General features: G+C 46.4%; 1 protein-coding gene across 2 annotated transcripts in view; it reads right to left on the bottom strand.

The window, feature by feature from the left end:
* Positions 1-21,609, bottom strand: part of MEI1 (meiotic double-stranded break formation protein 1) — a 1,359,645-nt gene that overhangs the window by 369,244 nt on the left and 968,792 nt on the right. For both annotated transcript variants that reach the window (XM_077277434.1, XM_077277433.1), the window contains one exon: positions 17,773-17,920. In XM_077277434.1, the coding sequence (XP_077133549.1) occupies positions 17,773-17,920 (148 nt within the window). The remainder of the gene's footprint in view (positions 1-17,772; positions 17,921-21,609) is intronic.

The following is a 21,609-nucleotide window of genomic DNA, read 5'->3' on the forward strand; positions in this document are numbered from 1 at the left end:
AAACCCAAAGCTGCCGCCAGTGCAGGCTTCGGCCTACACTCCCCTCCCCCTGCTCCTCCTCCTGCTCCTCCTCCTGCTGACCCTGGGCTCTAACACCGCCAGTTGGGGCCCAGATGTGCTAGCTGCACAGAGAAAAACACCAGCCAATGTGTCAGTGGGGTCCAGCACCGCCAGCTGTTCCCCTGCTGTGTAGCCGGCAACGTGTCCTGCGACCGCCACGCAGACACAAGAACTGAAATTGAAGGGAACCTGTCCCCCCTCCCCCAGGTGTTTCTATGTTTTACAGCCACCTTGTACAGCAGTAATGCTGCATGTGTGCAAGGTGGCTCGGAAACTCATTCTCCTTGCCCATGGGGAACCGAACACGTCTAAAATGTGTCCTCTGTGACCATTTAACCATCCCGGAGGTGTGACTTTCCTTTGTAATGACACGCTGCAACCCCCTTGGTAGCGCAGCCCGTCTTCTGGCATCATTGTTTGGCTGGCTGCGCCTCTGCGGCCGCCCTGACCCACACAACGCCCCTCGGTGTCTTATTTATTTGGACTGCGAGGGTGTGATTGATGGGCATGAGCAGTGCCTATGTTCGCCTGTCCCTCATCTCCTTCCGCCTTCTTCAGACTGTGCGGCTTCATGGCCGCGGCATGCGATAAGGGATCAGCTGACGCCGCACAGTCTGAAGCGGGTGTAAGGACCCGAGTGTGAGAGGCGAACATATGTACTGCGCCAGGCCATGAATCCCAGCCCCGCAGTGTTTTAACAATGTTAAGACACTGCGGGGCTGGGATTCATGGTCATCGCAAAGCGCAACGGCCGACATTAAATGATGTCAGAAGATGGGCAGCGCTAACAGCGCAAGGCCAAGGGATAACACGACAGCGCTGACTCCTGTACAGCAAATAACGACGCTCAGGAGGCTGCGCCCAGCACCAAGGTGGGATTCTTGACATCTGTGCTGCGTCTCATTACGAAGGGAACTCTCGCCTCCAACACAGTTTGACTGTATAAAGGGCTAAATGTCATACGTGTTTCATTCAGCGTGTGCAAGGAGAAAAATTAAAAGAGCAACCTTTGACTTGTGCAGCACTACTGCTGCATAAGCTGTGGCTCTTCTAGTTTGTAACCCCTGAGGGGGGGTTAAAGGTTACTTTTGAAATCGGTTCAATTAGGCTTCGGCCTACACTCTGCTCCACCTGCAGAGCCCGGGCTCCAACACCGCTAGTTGCTGTCCGGAAGTGCTGGCTGCACAGAGCCAAACACCTCGCCAATGTGTCAGTGGGGTCCAGCACCGCCAGCTGTTCCCCTGCTGTTGTGAAATTGGATTTTGGGCTCCCCCTGTGGCCACTGGTGGAATTGAACTGGTGTGCATCATCCTCTCTGTTCACCTGTTTCCATCAGGATGTGGGAGTCGCTATTTAGCCTTGCTCCTGTGTCACTTCCATGCCGGTCAACATTGTAATCAGAAGCCTTTCTGTGCATGTTCCTGCTGCTAGACAACTCCCAGCTAAGTTGGACTTTAGTCCTTGTTTGTTTTTGCATTTTGTTCCAGTTCACAGCTGTAGTTTCGTTTCTGTGTCTGGAAAGCTCTTGTGATCTGAAATTGCCACTCTGATGTTATGAGTTAATACTAGAGTCTTAAAGTAATTTCAGGATGGTGTTTTGATAGGGTTTTCAGCTGACCATGAAAGTGCCCTTTCTGTCTTCCTGCTATCTAGTAAGCGGACCTCAATTTTGCTAAACCTATTTTCATACTACGTTTGTCATTTCATCTAAAATCACCGCCAATATTTGTGGGGGCCTCTGTCTGCCTTTCGGGGAAATTTCTCTAGAGGTGAGCCAGGACTATATTTTCCTCTGCCAGGATTATTTTGTCCTCCGGCCGGCGCTGGGCGTCTAGGGATAAAACGCAGGCTACGCTACCCGGCTACTGTTAGTTGTGCGGCAGGTTTAGTTCATGGTCAGTTTAGTTTCCATCCTTCCAAGAGCTAGTTCTTATGTTTGCTGGGCTATGTTCTCTTGCCATTGAGAACCATAAGAGTTTGACCGGCCCGAAAAGGGTTAAATTAATTGACAGAGAAAGGAGAGAAAAGAGAAGTCTGCTGAAGATTTTTTTTTTTTTTTTTTTCTCAGTTCTGAGTGTGCTTGTAATTGAATCTCTTGCAAGTCTGCCTATATTGCAGCCTTTCTCTCTCTCTCTCCTTCTAATCTTGGAATGGCTCTGTGTTCACCTGTTTAAAATGGATATTCAGAGTTTAGCTGCAGGTTTGAATAATCTCACCACGAAAGTTCAAAATTTACAAGATTTTGTTGTTCATGTTCCTATATCTGAACCTAGAATTCCTTTGCCTGAATTTTTCTCGGGGAATAGATCTTGCTTTCAAAATTTCAAAAATAATTGCAAGTTGTTTTTGTCCCTGAAATCTCGCTCTGCTGGAGATCCTGCTCAGCAGGTCAGGATTGTGATTTCCTTGCTCCGGGGCGACCCTCAGGATTGGGCTTTTGCATTGGCTCCAGGGGATCCTGCGTTGCTCAATGTGGATGCGTTTTTTCTGGCCTTGGGGTTGCTTTATGAGGAACCTCAGTTAGAACTTCAGGCGGAAAAGGCCTTGATGTCCCTATCTCAGGGGCAAGACGAAGCTGAAATATACTGCCAGAAATTCCGTAAATGGGCTGTGCTTACTCAGTGGAATGAGTGCGCCCTGGCGGCGAATTTCAGAGAGGGTCTCTCTGATGCCATTAAGGATGTTATGGTGGGGTTCCCTGTGCCTGCGGGTCTGAATGAGTCCATGACAATGGCTATCCAGATCGATAGGCGTCTGCGGGAGCGCAAACCTGTGCACCATTTGGCGGTGGCGGTTTTGTCACAGAGAAGTTCCGATTGCTCCGTGATGAGACCTTGTGCTTTTTTCTCGCGTAAATTTTCGCCCGCCGAGCGGAATTATGATGTTGGGAATCGGGAGCTTTTGGCCATGAAGTGGGCTTTTGAGGAGTGGCGTCATTGGCTTGAGGGGGCTAGACATCAGGTGGTGGTATTGACTGACCACAAAAATCTAATTTATCTTGAGTCCGCCAGACGCCTGAATCCTAGACAGGCGCGCTGGTCGTTGTTTTTCTCTCGGTTTAATTTTGTGGTGTCCTACCTGCCGGGTTCTAAGAATGTTAAGGCGGATGCCCTTTCTAGGAGTTTTGAGCCTGACTCCCCTGGTAATTCTGAACCTACAGGTATCCTTAAGGATGGAGTGATATTGTCTGCCGTTTCTCCAGACCTGCGGCGGGCCTTGCAGGAGTTTCAGGCGGATAGACCTGATCGTTGCCCACCTGGTAGACTGTTTGTTCCTGATGATTGGACCAGTAAAGTCATTTCTGAGGTTCATTCTTCTGCGTTGGCAGGTCATCCTGGAATCTTTGGTACCAGGGATTTGGTGGCAAGGTCCTTCTGGTGGCCTTCCCTGTCTCGAGATGTGCGAGGCTTCGTGCAGTCTTGTGACGTTTGCGCTCGGGCCAAGCCTTGTTGTTCTCGGGCTAGTGGATTGTTGTTGCCCTTGCCTATCCCGAAGAGGCCCTGGACGCACATCTCGATGGATTTTATTTCGGATCTTCCTGTTTCTCAGAAGATGTCTGTCATCTGGGTGGTGTGTGATCGTTTCTCTAAGATGGTCCATTTGGTTCCCCTGCCTAAGTTGCCTTCTTCTTCCGAGTTGGTTCCTCTGTTTTTTCAAAATGTGGTCCGTTTGCATGGTATTCCGGAGAATATCGTTTCTGACAGAGGTACCCAATTCGTGTCTAGATTTTGGCGAGCATTCTGTGCTAGGATGGGCATAGATTTGTCTTTCTCGTCTGCTTTCCATCCTCAGACTAATGGCCAGACCGAGCGGACGAATCAGACCTTGGAGACATATTTGAGGTGTTTTGTGTCTGCAGATCAGGATGATTGGGTTGCTTTTTTGCCTTTAGCGGAGTTTGCCCTCAATAATCAGGCCAGCTCTGCCACCTTGGTGTCTCCCTTTTTCTGTAATTCGGGGTTTCATCCTCGATTTTCTTCTGGTCAGGTGGAATCTTCGGATTGTCCTGGAGTGGATGCTGTGGTGGAGAGGTTGCATCAGATTTGGGGGCAGGTAGTGGACAATTTGAAGTTGTCCCAGGAGAAGACTCAGCTTTTTGCCAACCGCCGGCGTCGGGTTGGTCCTCGGCTTTGTGTTGGGGACTTGGTGTGGTTGTCTTCTCGTTTTGTCCCTATGAGGGTTTCTTCTCCCAAGTTTAAGCCTCGGTTCATCGGCCCGTACAAGATATTGGAGATTCTTAACCCTGTGTCCTTCCGTTTGGACCTCCCTGCATCTTTTTCTATTCATAATGTTTTTCATCGGTCATTATTGCGCAGGTATGAGGTACCGGTTGTGCCTTCCGTTGAGCCTCCTGCTCCGGTGTTGGTTGAGGGCGAGTTGGAGTATGTTGTGGAAAAAATCTTGGACTCCCGTGTTTCCAGACGGAAACTCCAGTATCTGGTCAAATGGAAGGGATACGGTCAGGAGGATAATTCTTGGGTGACTGCCTCTGATGTTCATGCCTCCGATTTGGTCCGTGCCTTTCATAGGGCTCATCCTGATCGCCCTGGTGGTTCTGGTGAGGGTTCGGTGCCCCCTCCTTGAGGGGGGGGTACTGTTGTGAAATTGGATTTTGGGCTCCCCCTGTGGCCACTGGTGGAATTGAACTGGTGTGCATCATCCTCTCTGTTCACCTGTTTCCATCAGGATGTGGGAGTCGCTATTTAGCCTTGCTCCTCTGTCACTTCCATGCCGGTCAACATTGTAATCAGAAGCCTTTCTGTGCATGTTCCTGCTGCTAGACAACTCCCAGCTAAGTTGGACTTTAGTCCTTGTTTGTTTTTGCATTTTGTTCCAGTTCACAGCTGTAGTTTCGTTTCTGTGTCTGGAAAGCTCTTGTGATCTGAAATTGCCACTCTGATGTTATGAGTTAATACTAGAGTCTTAAAGTAATTTCAGGATGGTGTTTTGATAGGGTTTTCAGCTGACCATGAAAGTGCCCTTTCTGTCTTCCTGCTATCTAGTAAGCGGACCTCAATTTTGCTAAACCTATTTTCATACTACGTTTGTCATTTCATCTAAAATCACCGCCAATATTTGTGGGGGCCTCTGTCTGCCTTTCGGGGAAATTTCTCTAGAGGTGAGCCAGGACTATATTTTCCTCTGCCAGGATTAGTTAGTCCTCCGGCCGGCGCTGGGCGTCTAGGGATAAAACGCAGGCTACGCTACCCGGCTACTGTTAGTTGTGCGGCAGGTTTAGTTCATGGTCAGTTTAGTTTCCATCCTTCCAAGAGCTAGTTCTTATGTTTGCTGGGCTATGTTCTCTTGCCATTGAGAACCATAACACCCTGCTGTGTAGCCGGCAACGTGTCCTGCGACCGCCATGCAGACACAACAGACCCAAAGCTGCCGCCAGTGCAGGCTTCGGCCTACACTCCCCTCCCCCTGCTCCTCCTCCTGCTGACCCTGGGCTCTAACACCGCCAGTTGGGGCCCAGATGTGCTAGCTGCACAGAGAAAAACACCAGCCAATGTGTCAGTGGGGTCCAGCACCGCCAGCTGTTCCCCTGCTGTGTAGCCGGCAACGTGTCCTGCGACCGCCACGCAGACACAAGAACTGAAATTGAAGGGAACCTGTCCCCCCTCCCCCAGGTGTTTCTATGTTTTACAGCCACCTTGTACAGCAGTAATGCTGCATGTGTGCAAGGTGGCTCGGAAACTCATTCTCCTTGCCCATGGGGAACCGAACACGTCTAAAATGTGTCCTCTGTGACCATTTAACCATCCCAGAGGTGTGACTTTCCTTTGTAATGACACGCTGCAACCCCCTTGGTAGCGCAGCCCATCTTCTGGCATCATTGTTTGGCTGGCTGCGCCTCTGCGGCCGCCCTGACCCACACAACGCCCCTCGGTGTCTTATTTATTTGGACTGCGAGGGTGTGATTGATGGGCATGAGCAGTGCCTATGTTCGCCTGTCTCTCATCTCCTTCCGCCTTCTTCAGACTGTGCGGCTTCATGGCCGCGGCATGCGATAAGGGATCAGCTGACGCCGCACAGTCTGAAGCGGGTGTAAGGACCCGAGTGTGAGAGGCGAACATATGTACTGCGCCAGGCCATGAATCCCAGCCCCGCAGTGTTTTAACAATGTTAAGACACTGCGGGGCTGGGATTCATGGTCATCGCAAAGCGCAACGGCCGACATTAAATGATGTCAGAAGATGGGCAACAGCGCAAGGCCAAGGGATAACACGACAGCGCTGACTCCTGTACAGCAAATAACGACGCTCAGGAGGCTGCGCCCAGCACCAAGGTGGGATTCTTGACATCTGTGCTGCGTCTCATTACGAAGGGAACTCTCGCCTCCAACACAGTTTGACTGTATAAAGGGCTAAATGTTATACGTGTTTCATTCAGCGTGTGCAAGGAGAAAAATTAAAAGAGCAACCTTTGACTTGTGCAGCACTACTGCTGCATAAGCTGTGGCTCTTCTAGTTTGTAACCCCTGAGGGGGGGTTAAAGGTTACTTTTGAAATCGGTTCAATTAGGCTTCTGCCTACACTCTGCTCCACCTGCAGAGCCTGGGCTCCAACACCGCTAGTTGCTGTCCGGAAGTGCTGGCTGCACAGAGCCAAACACCTCGCCAATGTGTCAGTGGGGTCCAGCACCGCCAGCTGTTCCCCTGCTGTGTAGCCGGCAACGTGTCCTGCGACCGCCACGCAGACACAACAGACCCAAAGCTGCCGCCAGTGCAGGCTTCGGCCTACACTCCCCTCCCCCTGCTCCTCCTCCTGCTCCTCCTCCTGCTGACCCTGGGCTCTAACACCGCCAGTTGGGGCTCTAGGAAGACAAGCTTGAATAGGTCCCCATCCTGGTTCCAGTACCGTCAGCTGGTTCCGGGCAGAGCCTTTGGCTTAGGTGCCTCCCTCTGGGTATCCGAGTTCCACCAACGTCAGGTGGTCCTTGGTAGTGCTTTCAGGCACGGGTACCTCCTGCTTAGTAACCGGGTTCCAGTAACGTCAGCTGGTCCTCGGTAGTTCCATTGGCTCTTGGACCTTCGGCTACTCATCCGGGTTCCAGTACCGTCAGCTGGTTCTCGGCAGTGTCTTTTGCTCTTGTACCTTCTGCTCCCCATCCTGGTTCCAGTACCGTCAGCTGGTTCCGGGCAGAGCCTTCGGCTTAGGTGTCTCCCTCTGGGTATCCGAGTTCCACCAACGTCAGGTGGTCCTTGGTAGTGCTTTCAGGCACGGGTACCTCCTGCTTAGTAACCGGGTTCCAGTAACGTCAGCTGGTCCTCGGTAGTTCCATTGGCTCTTGGACCTTCGGCTACTCATCCGGGTTCCAGTACCGTCAGCTGGTTCTCGGCAGTGTCTTTTGCTCTTGTACCTTCTGCTCCCCATCCTGGTTCCAGTACCGTCAGCTGGTTCCGGGCAGAGCCTTTGGCTTAGGTGCCTCCCTCTGGGTATCCGAGTTCCACCAACGTCAGGTGGTCCTTGGTAGTGCTTTCAGGCACGGGTACCTCCTGCTTAGTAACCGGGTTCCAGTAACGTCAGCTGGTCCTCGGTAGTTCCATTGGCTCTTGGACCTTCGGCTACCCATCCGGGTTCCAGTACCGTCAGCTGGTTCTCGGCAGTGTCTTTTGCTCTTGTTCCTTCTGCTCCCCATCCTGGTTCCAGTACCGTCAGCTGGTTCCGGGCAGAGCCTTTGGCTTAGGTGCCTCCCTCTGGGTATCCGAGTTCCACCAACGTCAGGTGGTCCTTGGTAGTGCTTTCAGGCACGGGTACCTCCTGCTTAGTAACCGGGTTCCAGTAACGTCAGCTGGTCCTCGGTAGTTCCATTGGCTCTTGGACCTTCGGCTACCCATCCGGGTTCCAGTACCGTCAGCTGGTTCTTGGCAGTGTCTTTTGCTCTTGTACCTTCTGCTCCCCATCCTGGTTCCAGTACCGTCAGCTGGTTCCGGGCAGAGCCTTTGGCTTAGGTGCCTCCCTCTGGGAATCCGAGTTCCACCAACGTCAGGTGGCCCTTGGTAGTGCTTTCAGGCACGGGTACCTCCTGCTTAGTAACCGGGTTCCAGTAACGTCAGCTGGTCCACGGTAGTTCCATTGGCTCTTGGACCTTCGGGTAGCCATCCGAGTTCCAGTTCCATCAGCTGTTTCTCGGCATTTTCTCAGCCTTCTTGTACCTTCTGCTACATTTCCAAGTTCAAGACCCTAAAGACGATGACCCGGAAGACCACCCCTAAGATCACGACGACACCAGAGATGACAACCACCGTGATGACGACGACCCTGGAGACGATGACCCTGAAGACCACCCCGATGACTACGACCCCGGAGACGACGACCCTGGAGACGACAACGACCTGGAAGACCGAGAAGCAGAAGAACAAGAGGCTGCAGAACAAAGAGCAGAAGAACATTAAGCATAAGACTAAATATCAGAGCAAAAGATATTATCTAAATTATAAGCAGAAGAAGACTAAGCAGTGTATGGGGGTGAGTCCGTTCCTCCTCGTGGTGCCCCTGGATAAAGCCTGATGCTGCAGGCCAAACTGAACGCGGACAAATGTAACTCTTTTGTGACAGGCAGAACGGAAGGTGTAATCTTCAAAATTTTATAGATAACAACTACGGGAATGCCTGCCACAAATAAGAATATGATGAAGAAGTTGAATATGAAGAAGATAATAGTTAAATTAAAAGAATATGAACAATGTAACAAAAAAAAAAAAATAGGTAGAAGATGAAAAAGAAGATGAATAAGGTGAAGAAGTTGATGTCAAAGAAGCTGATGATGAGGATAATGAAGAAGAAAGTGTCGGAGAAGTAAAAAAGAAGGTGAAGGGCGTGGAAGTAGTGAAACATCAATATCTGACAAAAATAAGTAAAAAATTAACATAGTCAAAATCTTTCTAACGCCTAACGTCATAAAAAAAAATAAAAATCCTGCTATTCTATTTGATTGGGCTAAACCTCTGTGCCTTTAATGTCTCCGCCACCTCCCCCAATACATCCTACATTATTCTTTGTTGTTTTCCTTCATGATTTTAGCCTCAGCGACCTGGATCCTGTCGGGGTCGTCATATAACAGACCTAAACTGTCAAAAAAAGGCTTTAACAGATCACAGGTCAACAAAAAAAAATTTTTTTTCTGGTGTCCAAAATATTTTAATGAATTTGGGGTATTTTTGGGGTGCTGATTCTGAATATGCTATCAGTTTTGCCAGATTGGCTCAAGTTTTTGAGATTTTTGGTATCTTATTTATAGCACTTGTTGGTAAATGCGACGCATCATCTCATTAATTTCTTTGGATTAGTACTTGAACTGAGCAGTTCTCAATATAGTTTTGTGTTAATTAGTGTTCTAAAAGTTTGTTCATAGCTTGATTTTTGCACTAACTTTATTTTGTTGTCTGTTTTCCAGTGAAAAGCATGAACTCATCAAGAAGAAGTTGTCTTAACGATCCAGATTCATTCTGTTACATTTGTGGTGAATACACACTGCCAAAACATAGAAGAAACATAACAGACCGTAAAAAAAAGTGTATTTTGCCTATTTTGGGGTTATGCTTGGGGACCAAGACAAGTTTTGGGCACCACACATAGTGTGCAAAGCATGTATCGAATTATTACGAAAATGGAGCAAAGGACAAAGAAAAAGCTTCAAATTTGGTGTTCCAATGGTGTGGAGAGAGCAAAAAAATCATCATGATGACTGTTATTTCTGTGCAGTGCAAGTGCAAGGATTCAATAAGCATAAGAAACGAAAATGGGAGTATCCTAACATGGAATCTGCAAGAAGGCCTGTCCCTCATTGTGAAGATGTGCCTGTACCTGTGTTTACCATGTTACCTGACCTTCCCCCACCTGATGATGATGAAATGCAGGGTATGGAGCTAAACATCAGTTCTGGAAGTGAACTAGAATATGAAGGAAGTTTCAGAACACCTACGCAATTTACCCAAGGAGAGCTCAACGATCTAATAAGAGACCTCAACCTCTCAAAAAGTGCATCCGAACTTTTAGCTTCAAGGCTAAGTGAAAAAAAATTGTCTGACGCCTGGAACTAAAATTACATCTTACAGGACCAGAGAAGAAGCACTTCTTCAATTTTTCTGTGAAGATGACCTACTTGTATATTGTAAGGATATTCCTGGCCTGATGCTGCAAATGGGTTTACAAGTATATCGTCCTGAAGACTGGAGGCTTTTCATAGTTAGTTCTAAAAGGAGTTTGAAATGTGTTTTGTTGAACAATGGCAATCAGTGTGCATCTCTTCCAGTAGCTCACTCAACTAAACTTGCAGAACAATACAAAAATGTCAAAATGGTCTTGGAGAAACTGTGCTACCATGAACATTCGTGGCTGATATGTGTTGATTTAAAAATGGTCAACTTTTTACTTGGACAGCAAAGTGGATACACAAAGTATCCTTGCTTCATCTGCATGTGGGATAGTAGAGCAAAACATCAGCACTGGGAGAAACTGAATTGGCCTCCAAGGGACACCTTGACAGTAGGAGCATCAAACATAGTGAACGAACCTTTGGTGGACAGGGAAAAAATCATTCTACCACCACTTCACATAAAGTTAGGATTAATGAAGCAGTTCGTCAAGGCATTAGACAAAGATGGTAATTGCTTCATGTACATCTGCAGATCTTTCCCTGGTCTTAGTAGCGAAAAACTGAAGGCAGGAATCTTTGATGGTCCTCAAATTCGGAAACTCATTAACCCCTTAAGCCCCGAGGGTGGTTTGCACGTTAATGACCGGGCCAATTTTTACAATTCTGACCACTGTCCCTTTATGAGGTTATAACTCTGGAACGCTTCAACGGGTCTTGGCGATTCTGACATTGTTTTCTCGTGACATATTGTACTTCATGATAGGGGTAAAATTTCTTTGATATTACCTGCGTTTATTTGCAAAAAAAATGGAAATTTGGCGAAACGTTTGAAAATTTTGCAATTTTCCAACTTTGAATTTTTATGCCCTTAAATCACAGAGATATGTCACACAAAATACTTAATATGTCACATCTCCCACATGTCTACTTTACATCAGCACAATTTTGGAACCAACATTTTTTTTTGTTAGGGAGTTATAAGGGTTAAAAGTTGACCAGCAATTTCTCATTTTTACAACACCATTTTTTATTAGGGACCACATCTCATTTGAAGTCATTTCGAGGGGTCTATATGATAGAAAATACCCAAGTGTGACACCATTCTAAAAACTGCACCCCTCAAGGTGCTCAAAACCATATTCAAGAAGTTTATTAACCCTTCTGGTGCTTCACAGGAATTTTTGGAATGTTTAAATAAAAATGAACATTTAACTTTTTTTCACAAAAAATTTACTTCAGCTCCAATTTGTTTTATTTTACCAAGGGTAACAGGAGAAAATGGACCCCAAAAGTTGTTGTACAATTTGTCCTGAGTACGCCGATACCCCATATGTGGGGGTAAACCACTGTTTGGGCGCATGACAGAGCTCGGAAGCGAAGGAGCGCCATTTGACTTTTCAATGCAAAATTGACTGGAATTGAGATGCGACGCCATGTTGCGTTTGGGGAGCCCCTGATGTGCCTAAACATTGAAACCCCCCACAAGTGACACCATTTTGGAAAGTAGACCCCCTAAGGAACTTATCTAGAGGTGTAGTGAGCACTTTGACCCACCAAGTGCTTCACAGAAGTTTATAATGCAGAACCGTAAAAATAAAAAATCATATTTTTTCACAAAAATTATTTTTCGCCCCCAATTTTTTATTTTCCCAAGGGTAAGAGAAGAAATTGGACCCCAAAAGTTGTTGTACAATTTGTCCTGAGTACGCTGATACCCCATATATGGGGATAAACTACTGTTTGGGCGCATGGGAGACCTCGGAAGGGAAGGAACGCCGTTTGACTTTTCAATGCAAAATTGACAGGAATTGAGATGGGACGTCATGTTGCGTTTGGAGAGCCACTGATGTGCCTAAACATTGAAACCCCCCAAAAGTGACACCATTTTGGAAAGTAGACCCCCTAAGGAACTTATCTAGAGGTGTGGTGAGCACTTTGACCCACCAAGTGCTTCACAGAAGTTTATAATGCAGAACCGTAAAAATAAAAAATCATATTTTTTCACAAAAATTATCTTTTCACCGCCAATTTTTTATTTTCCCAAGGGTAAGAGAAGAAATTGGACCCCAAAAGTTGTTGTACAATTTGTCCTGAGTACGCTGATACCCCATATGTGGGGGTAAACCACTGTTTGGGCGCATGGGAGAGCTCGGAAGGGAAGTATCACCGTTTGACTTTTCAATGCAAAATTGACAGGAATTGAGATGGGACGCCATGTTGCATTTGGGGAGCCACTGATGTGCCTAAACATTGAAACCCCCCACAAGTTACACCATTTTGGAAAGTAGACCCCCTAAGGAACTTATCTAGATGTGTTTTGAGTGCTTTGACCCACCAAGGGCTTCACAGAAGTTAATAATGCAGAGCCGTAAAAATAAAACAAAAATTTTTTCCCACAAAAATTATTTTTTTAGCCCCCAGTTTTGTATTTTTCCGAGGGTAGGAGGAGAAATTGGACCCCAAAATTTGTTGTCCAAGTTGTCCTGAGTGCGATGATACACCATATGTGGGGAGAACCACTGTTTGGGTGCATGGGAGGGCTCGGAAAGGAAGGAGCGCCATTTGGAATGCAGACTTAGATGGAATGGTCTGCAGGCGTCACATTGCGTTTGAGGAGCCCCTAATGTACCTAAACAGTAGAAACCCCCCACAAGTGACACCATGTTGGAAAGTAGACCCCCTAAGGAACTTATCTAGATGTGTGGTGAGTGCTTTGAACCACCAAGGGCTTCACAGAAGTTTATAATGCAGAGCCATAAAAATAAAACAAAAATTTTTTCCCACAAAAATTATTTTTTAGCCCCCAGTTTTGTATTTTCCCGAGGGTAACAGGAGAAATTGGACCCCAAAAGTTGTTGTCCAATTTGTCCTGAGTGCGCTGATACCCCATATGTGGGGGGGAACCACCGTTTGGACGCATGGAAGGGCTCGGAAGTGAAGGAGCGCCATTTGGAATGCAGACTTAGATGGAATGGTCTGCAGGCGTCACATTGCTTTGCAGAGCCCCTAAACAGTAGAAACCCCCCACAAGTGACACCATGTTGGAAAGTAGACCCCCTAAGGAACTTATCTAGATGTGTGGTGAGTGCTTTGACCCACCAAGGGCTTCACAGAAGTTTATAATGCAGAGCCATAAAAATAAAACAAAAATTTTTTCCCACAAAAATTATTTTTTAGCCCCCAGTTTTGTATTTTCCCGAGGGTAACAGGAGAAATTGGACCCCAAAAGTTGTTGTCCAATTTATCCTGAGTGCGCTGATACCCCATATGTGGGGGGAACCACCGTTTGGATGCATGGGAGGGCTCGGAAGGGAAGGAGCGCCATTTGGAATGCAGACTTAGATGGAATGGTCTGCAGGCGTCACATTGCGTTTGCAGAGCCCCTAATGTACCTAAACAGTAGAAGCCCCGCACAAGTGACCCCATTTTGGAAACTAGCCCCCCCAAGGAACTTATCTAGATGTGTTGTAAGAACTTTGAACCCCCAAGTGTTTCACTACAGTTTATAACGCAGAGCCGTGAAAATAAAAAATCTTTTTTTTTTCCCACAAAAATTATTTTTTAGCCCCCAGTTTTGTATTTTCCCAGGGGTAACAGGAGAAATTGGACCCCAAAGGTTGTTGCCTATTTGTCCTGAGTACGCTGATACCCCATATGTTGGGGTAAACCCCTGTTTGGGCACACGGGAGAGCTCGGAAGGGAAGAAGCACTGTTTTACTTTTTCAACGCAGAATTGGCTGGAATTGAGATCGGACGCCATGTTGCGTTTGGAGAGCCCCTGATGTGCCGAAACAGTGGAAACCCCCCAATTATAACTGAAACCCTAATCCAAACACACCCCTAACCCTAATCCCAACAGTAACCCTAACCACACCTCTAACCCTGACACACCCCTAACCCTAATCCCAACCCTATTCCCAACCGTAAATGTAATCTAAACCCTAACCGCAACTTTAGCCCCAACCCTAACCCTAACTTTAGCCCCAACCCTAACTGTAGCCTTAACCCTAGCCCCAACCCTAGCCCTAATCCTAGCCCTAACCCTAACCCTAGCCCTAATGGGAAAATGGAAATAAATACATTTTTTTTATTTTTCCCTAACTAAGGGGGTGATGAAGGGGGGTTTGATTTACTTTTATAGCGAGTTTTTTAGTGGATTTTTATGATTGGCAGCCGTCACACACTGAAAGACGCTTTTTATTGCAAAAAATATTTTTTGCGTTACCACATTTTGAAAGCTATAAATTTTCCATATTTTGGTCCACAGAGTCATGTGAGGTCTTGTTTTTTGCGGGACGAGTTGACGTTTTTATTGGTAACATTTTCAGACAGTTTTTGATCGCTTTTTATTCCGATTTTTGTGAGGCAGAATGACCAAAAACCAGCTATTCATGAATTTCTTTTGGGGGAGGCGTTTATACCGTTCCGCGTTTGGTAAAATTGATAAAGCAGTTTTATTCTTCGGGTCAATACGATTACAGCGATTCCTCATTTATATTATTTTTTTATGTTTTGGCGCTTTTATACGATAAAAACTATTTTATGGAAAAAATAATTATTTTTGCATCGCTTTATTCTCAGGACTATAACTTTTTTATTTTTTTGCTGATCATGCTGTATGGCAGCTCGTTATTTGCGGGACAAGATGACGCTTTCAGCGGTTCCATGGTCATTTATATCTGTCTTTTTGATCCTGTGTTATTCCACTTTTTGTTCGGCGGTATGATAATAAAGCGTTGTTTTTTGCCTCGTTTTTTTTTTTTTTTCCTTACGGTGTTTACTGAAGGGGTTAACTAGTGGGCCAGTTTTATAGGTCGGGTCGTTACGGACGCGGCGATACTAAATATGTGTACTTTTATTGTTTTGTTTTTTTTATTTAGATAAAGAAATGTATTTATGGGAATAATATATATTTTTTTTTCATTATTTTGGAATATTTTTTTTTATTTTTTTTTACACATTTGGAAAATCTTTTTTTTACTTTTTTACTTTGCCCCAGGGGGGGACAATACAGATCGGTGATCTGCCAGTTTGCATAGCACTCTGACAGATCACCGATCTGAGAGAAGTGCAGTCTGCTTCACAGTGCCTGCTCTGAGCAGGCTTCTGTGAAGCCACCTCCCTCCCTGCAGGACCCGGATCCGCGGCCATCTTGGATCCGGGTCTGGAGCAGGCAGGGAGGGAGGTAAGACCCTCGCAGCAACGCGATCACATCGCGTTGCTGCGGGGGGCTCAGGGAAGCCCTCAGGGAGCCCCCTCCCTGCGCAATGCTTCCCTGCACCGCCGGCACATCGCGATCATGTTTGATCGCGGTGTGCCGGGGGTTAATGTGCCGGGAGCGGTCCGTGACCGCTCCTGGCACATAGTGCCGGATGTCAGCTGCGATAGGCAGCTGACACCCGGCTGCGATCGGCCGCGCTCCCCCCGTGAGCGCGGCCGATCGCGTATGACGTACTATCCCGTCACCGGGAATTAAGTCCCGGGTCACCTTGACGGGATAGTACGTCATACGGGATTAAGGGGTTAAAGATTCAAATTTTCCTAAGGAAATGAATGACATTGAAGCTGCTGCATGGTGTAGTTTTGTGTTGGTAGTGAAGAACTTCTTGGGAAATCAAAAGGCAGACAATTATGAAGAACTGGTACAAAACATGCTATTGAGATTTAGAAATCTGGGTGTACACATGAGCATTAAATTGCATTATCTTCACAGTCACTTGGACAGATTTCCAGAAAACCTTGGAGATTTTAGCGAAGAACAAGGGGAGAGATTTCATCAGGATATTATGGTGATGGAGGAAAGGTACCAAGGCAGATGGGACAGACATATGATGGCTGATTACTGCTGGAATCTACAGCGTGACTGCCCGAATAGCTCACATAGAAGAAAATCATATAAAAAGCGCTTTTCCAGCGATTAAATGTCTCCTATCTTTCATGTCTTGTTCATTTTTGAAGATTACTTTCTAAAACTAGTTAAAATAAACTAAAATCAACATTTACTTTGTTAAATTTATTGTATTCATGACAATATCAATAAAGTTAATGCGCGTGTAGCAAATTACGTCTTTTTTTTACACATTTTACGAAAAATCTCAAAAACTTGAGCCAATCTGGCAAAACTGATGACATATTCAGAATCAGCACCCCAAAGTTACCCTAAATTCGATGAAATATCTTTGGCACCAAAAATGCTGTTGACCAGTGTTATGATTAATATAATTATTATTATTATTATGATTATTCTTACCCGCTGCAACTCCTCCCCTGACAACTGGGCGTGCAGGGTAAAAAGCAACTTACAGCTCTCCCTGAATATCCTAAACTGATCTTTCCCTCCCAAAAATTTACCAGGGAGGGCCATTACAGGTTCAGGAGAGGCCAACTGTACATCACAGGGTACTGACATCACAGCCACTGCTGCCAGTGGAGGGCTATAGGAGGTCTTCACCAAATTAATTATCTGACCCTGCAACTGATATTGTGATTACTCCAGACTCTGGCATTCCTAAGCCATATACTGAGTCATCTGAGTAAAATTTGCCATCTGGTCACAGAAAACGTGAACAGGCTCCATATTGGCAAAAAACAAAAACGTATGGGCCAGACGTAATGTGACATTGAGTCTCTTCGCATGGCTAAGATGTGAGAAGTTATAGTCAGGAGTCTGAGGTCAAAAGCCAGGAAGGTACATTATAAACAGAAGAAAGAGACAAAGGTTTAATCAGGTAATGTTGCAAGGTCAGAATACCAGGAGGACAGCGGATCAGAGCAGATGGGGTTAAACAGATTGATGGTCGGAATGAGGTCCAAGGTCAGGCAATGCAAGATCTACAAACAGAATGCAAGGCATAGAGAGACAAACCACAGAGTAGCTGGCAGAGGTCTGGTAGTAACTGCTCAGTTAAGTAGCCTGGCAATCACCTGGGATAATGAACACCTAGAGACAGCTAGCACTTTCCAGTCTCTGATTGGACGGCCAAACTGACAGCTCAGCATGCCCCTGCACCAGACTGCACTACAAAGCTGTCAATCAAATTACTGACTGTTTCAGCCTGCCCCTGTACCAGATTGGACGGCTGAACTTTCAGAAACTGAACCCCAGACCCACTCAGGTGGAACCATGGCAATGTGTTTGTGTGTATTACGAGAACATTTTTTCTATCATTTTCACTTTGCAAGCTAACAGACAGGATGTTAAGATCCTAGGCTAAAAGAAATACAAGTTGTAAGCTGTATTATTTTTCTTCCTGAATTAATATATATTCACTGTTGAAGGGCTGGACAGTACAGAGATTAATCCACTGCCAACAGACATGTGGATCAGGAGAGCAGATTGGCAGTCTTTACATGTCTCACACTGGTAACTCTCCCTTTCATTTAAACTAAGCTCTCAAGGAAGATTCTCACGCAGATTTCTGTCTGGTCAATAGATCTTCACAGCTCATTTACATATTAGAAAAATGTGAATCTGTCTGGAATAAGACATCAGATTGCAGATACTAAGGTATCATTTTAAAAAACTTCCTATGACCTGCATACCCATATAGCTGGCTTATGAGGGGCGATCCTACTGACAGATTCGCTTTAAGAAATTATTAGAAAACTTACCTTATTCAGAGCTTCACATTTGTCTTGACTACGTGCCAAAAGATAAAGTACTGCTCTAACTACATATGACGGAACCTGATCACCATGGCTTTGCACAGAATGAAGAAAGCTTTGGACTGTCCACCATAAGTCAGTCTCTGATATAAATCTATAAAATAAAAATAAATAATATTATACTAATGCATAGTACAACTACCATGGTATGTTTACACTATTTTTAATTTTTTAAGAATAAATGCATCAAAGGCCTCATTCAGTTGTCCGTGTTGCACATACATGTTGTATCAGTCTTCTTCACAGACACAACACGTACCTGTGGAGACACGGGGGTCAGTGGGTGCTCTTGTCTGCTGGCCCAAACTGCATGGACCAGGGCTCATCCCACCAAACGCCAGCTCCCTTTTCTTAATGGGCATAGTACTACTAAGACAACACAGGGTCAGGGTAAAACAGTGTTGAGCATTCCGATACTGCAAGTATCGGGTATCGGCCGATACTTGCTGTATCGGAATTTCCGATACCGAGATCCGATATTTTTGTGATATCGGGTATCGGGTATCGCAACAACATTAATGTAATAATGTGTAAAAAAGAGAATTAAAATAAAAAATATCGCTATACTCACCTGTCCGACGCAGCCGGGACCTCAGCGAGGGAACCGGCAGCGTTGTTTGTTTAAATTTCGCGCTTTTACTTGGTTACGTGAAGTCCCGGCTTGTGATTGGTCAGGGCGGCCATGTTGCCGGGACGCGGACCAATCACAGCAAGCCGTGACGAAATTACGTCACGGCTTGCTGTGATTGGTCCGCGTCCCGGCAACATGGCCGCCATTAACCAATCACAAGCCGTGACGTCACGGGAGGCTGGACATGCGCGTATTTTGAAAAGCGCGCGTGTCCAGCCTCCAGTGACATCCCGGCAACATGGCCGCCATTAACCAATCACAAGCCGGGACGTCACGGGAGGCTGGACATGCGCGTATTTTGAAAAGCGCGCGTGTCCAGCCTCCAGTGACGTCCCGGCAACATGGCCGCCATTAACCAATCACAAGCCGGGACGTCACGGGAGGCTGGACATGCGCGTATTTTGAAAAGCGCGCGTGTCCAGCCTCCAGTGACGTCCCGGCAACATGGCCGCCATTAACCAATCACAAGCCGGGACGTCACGGGAGGCTGGACATGCGCGTATTTTGAAAAGCGCGCGTGTCCAGCCTCCCGTGACGTCACGGCTTGTGATTGGTTAATGGCGGCCATGTTGCCGGGACGCGGACCAATCACAGCAAGCCGTGACGTAATTTCGTCACGGCTTGCTGTGATTGGTCCGCGTCCCGGCAACATGGCGCCGTGACCAATCATAAGCCGGGACGTCACTGGAGGCTGGACACGCGCGCTTTTCAAAATACGCGCATGTCCAGCCTCCCGTGACGTCACGGCTTGTGATTGGTTAATGGCGGCCATGTTGCCGGGACTCGGACCAATCACAGCAAGCCGTGACGTAATTTCGTCACGGCTTGCTGTGATTGGTCCGCGTCCCGGCAACATGGCCGCCCTGACCAATCACAAGCCGGGACCTCACGTAACCAAGTAAAAGCGCGAATTTTAAACAAACAACGCTGCCGGTTCCCTCGCTGAGGTCCCGGCTGCGTCGGACAGGTGAGTATAGCGATATTTTTTATTTTAATTCTTTCTTTTACACATTAATATGGTTCCCAGGGCCTGAAGGAGAGTTTCCTCTCCTTCAGACCCTGGGAACCATCAGGAATACAGTCCGATACCTGAGTCCCATTGACTTGTATTGGTATCGGGTATCGGTATCGGATTGGATCCGATACTTTGCCGGTATCGGCCGATACTTTCCGATACCGATACTTTCAAGTATCGGACGGTATCGCTCAACACTAGTGGCAATACTTTATTGAGCCACAAAACAGATGATAGCATATAGAACAGTCCCAGTAAAATACACAAGATGGTGCTAAATTACGGAGTATCACCCTTCCGTTGACTCACCGGCATTAGAGCAGCTGGAACTCCGGGGCTTTCAGGACCGATTACCCACACCTGTGACACACACAGAGAGGAGGCAATGGAAAGCTTAGGAAGCTGACAGTTTTTTGAGGTAAGTGGCCAGGTGATCAGATGGTCCCAACCTGGATTCACTGAATGTCTTCATGGAGCCAGATGACCGATGGGTCCTAGCCTTCCCAAACATATGCATGGGGCTCAGGTGTGTGGATGGGTCCAAATCCTGGGTTCCCCAAATGTATCCATGGGTTCAGTGATGGTCGATGGATGATATCTGTATTCTTACAGCTGGGGCAGTGATCCCCTAAGCTAGCATCCTATAGAATGTCTAATCTATGTCCCTCGTGATGAAGCTATGATGTCCGGGCTGCTGTCCTATAGAGTGTTCCTGGCTGTAGTTTTGTAAAGAGTCTCTGATTTTCTCAGAAGGATAGAAAATCCCTTTTTATACCCACCTCTGTGGTTCAGGTTATCATACACAATTCAGGGGGAAGGTGGGATGAGTTTAAGTCTCATTGTTTTAGTATTTAATCAATCTGCATAGTTCGTCCTTCTGTGTTCTACAGATCAACAAACTAGCTAGCCTGGACAATGTGTAATCAACATATTAACAAACATCTTCTTCAATTACCTTGCATCCATGCCTTGCAAAGATAGCAGACAATATGTTACAACAAACAGTAGCTCAAAAGTCAACATTAAAGGCTCATACGAACAATACCCAAGGCAGCAAAAGAAAAAATGGAACGCACTCACCAGTCTGATAATTCTGATCCTTTATTCGAACATGGACAAACTTAGCAGGGAGGGGTGTGGAGGATGATGGACGATGGCCGTTTCACACACACAGGCGCTTCTACGGGTCCTAACGTCATCCTCCACACCCCTCCCTGCTAAGTTTGTCCATGTTCGTATAAAGGATCAGAATTATCAGACTGGTGAGTGCGTTCCATTTTTTCTTTTGCTGCCTTGGATATTTCATGTTTGAACTTTCACTGGATACTGCACCAGACCGTCTGTCATACAGGGTCCATTACATCACTGCAGCACTGTTTGGCAATTGGACATGGTGGTCTAGGTAACGCGACTGTGCGGAGGTGCCACTCCTGTACATTGAACTCATACGAACAATAGTCTCTACTTCTTGACCAACCAAAGAGTAACACATAAATTCAAAAGTCAACATAAAGATAATATAGTATGTCTTTAGGTCTCTTGGATTTACGTCTGGATGAAGATTAAATGCTGTGTGGTCACAGTAGCCATTATTATGTCTACATTTTTTCACAGATTGTGTTTTGTTTTTTTTCCAGCAGCCAGATGACAAGGGCCAATACATGTCTACAGCACACGGATGGATGGACTGGTACCATTTTTTTCACATATGTGTTTAAACATTGATGTGTGAATGAGGAAACATGTTTGCTGGCAGTCAATAGATAGTTAAGAATTGCCATACAAGCCTGCTTTTAGTGGAAATTTTCTTTACTGGATTTGTAGGGTTTTGCTATTTTTTTTAATGAAAATACATCTTATTCTAACTACCGTATTTTCCGGCGTATAAGACGACTGGGCGTATAAGACGACCCCCCAACTTTACCAGTTAAAATATAAAATCTTCTTAAAAGTCGGGGGTCTTCTTATACACCCTATGTCGTCTTATAGGGCCGGTGAATATGTGCCTTTTGGGGGGGGGGGGGAGTGATCCTGATGACGAGGGGCGTCTCACAGGAAAGTGAGTATCCCCCATTACCTTATCGTAGCGGTGCAGCGTGGGGGTCTCAGTGCTGGGAGCGGCGGCGGCTGCTGTGCT

The sequence above is a fragment of the Ranitomeya variabilis genome, chromosome 8 (genome assembly GCF_051348905.1).
Source record: "Ranitomeya variabilis isolate aRanVar5 chromosome 8, aRanVar5.hap1, whole genome shotgun sequence".
NCBI classification, from domain to species: domain Eukaryota; kingdom Metazoa; phylum Chordata; class Amphibia; order Anura; family Dendrobatidae; genus Ranitomeya; species Ranitomeya variabilis.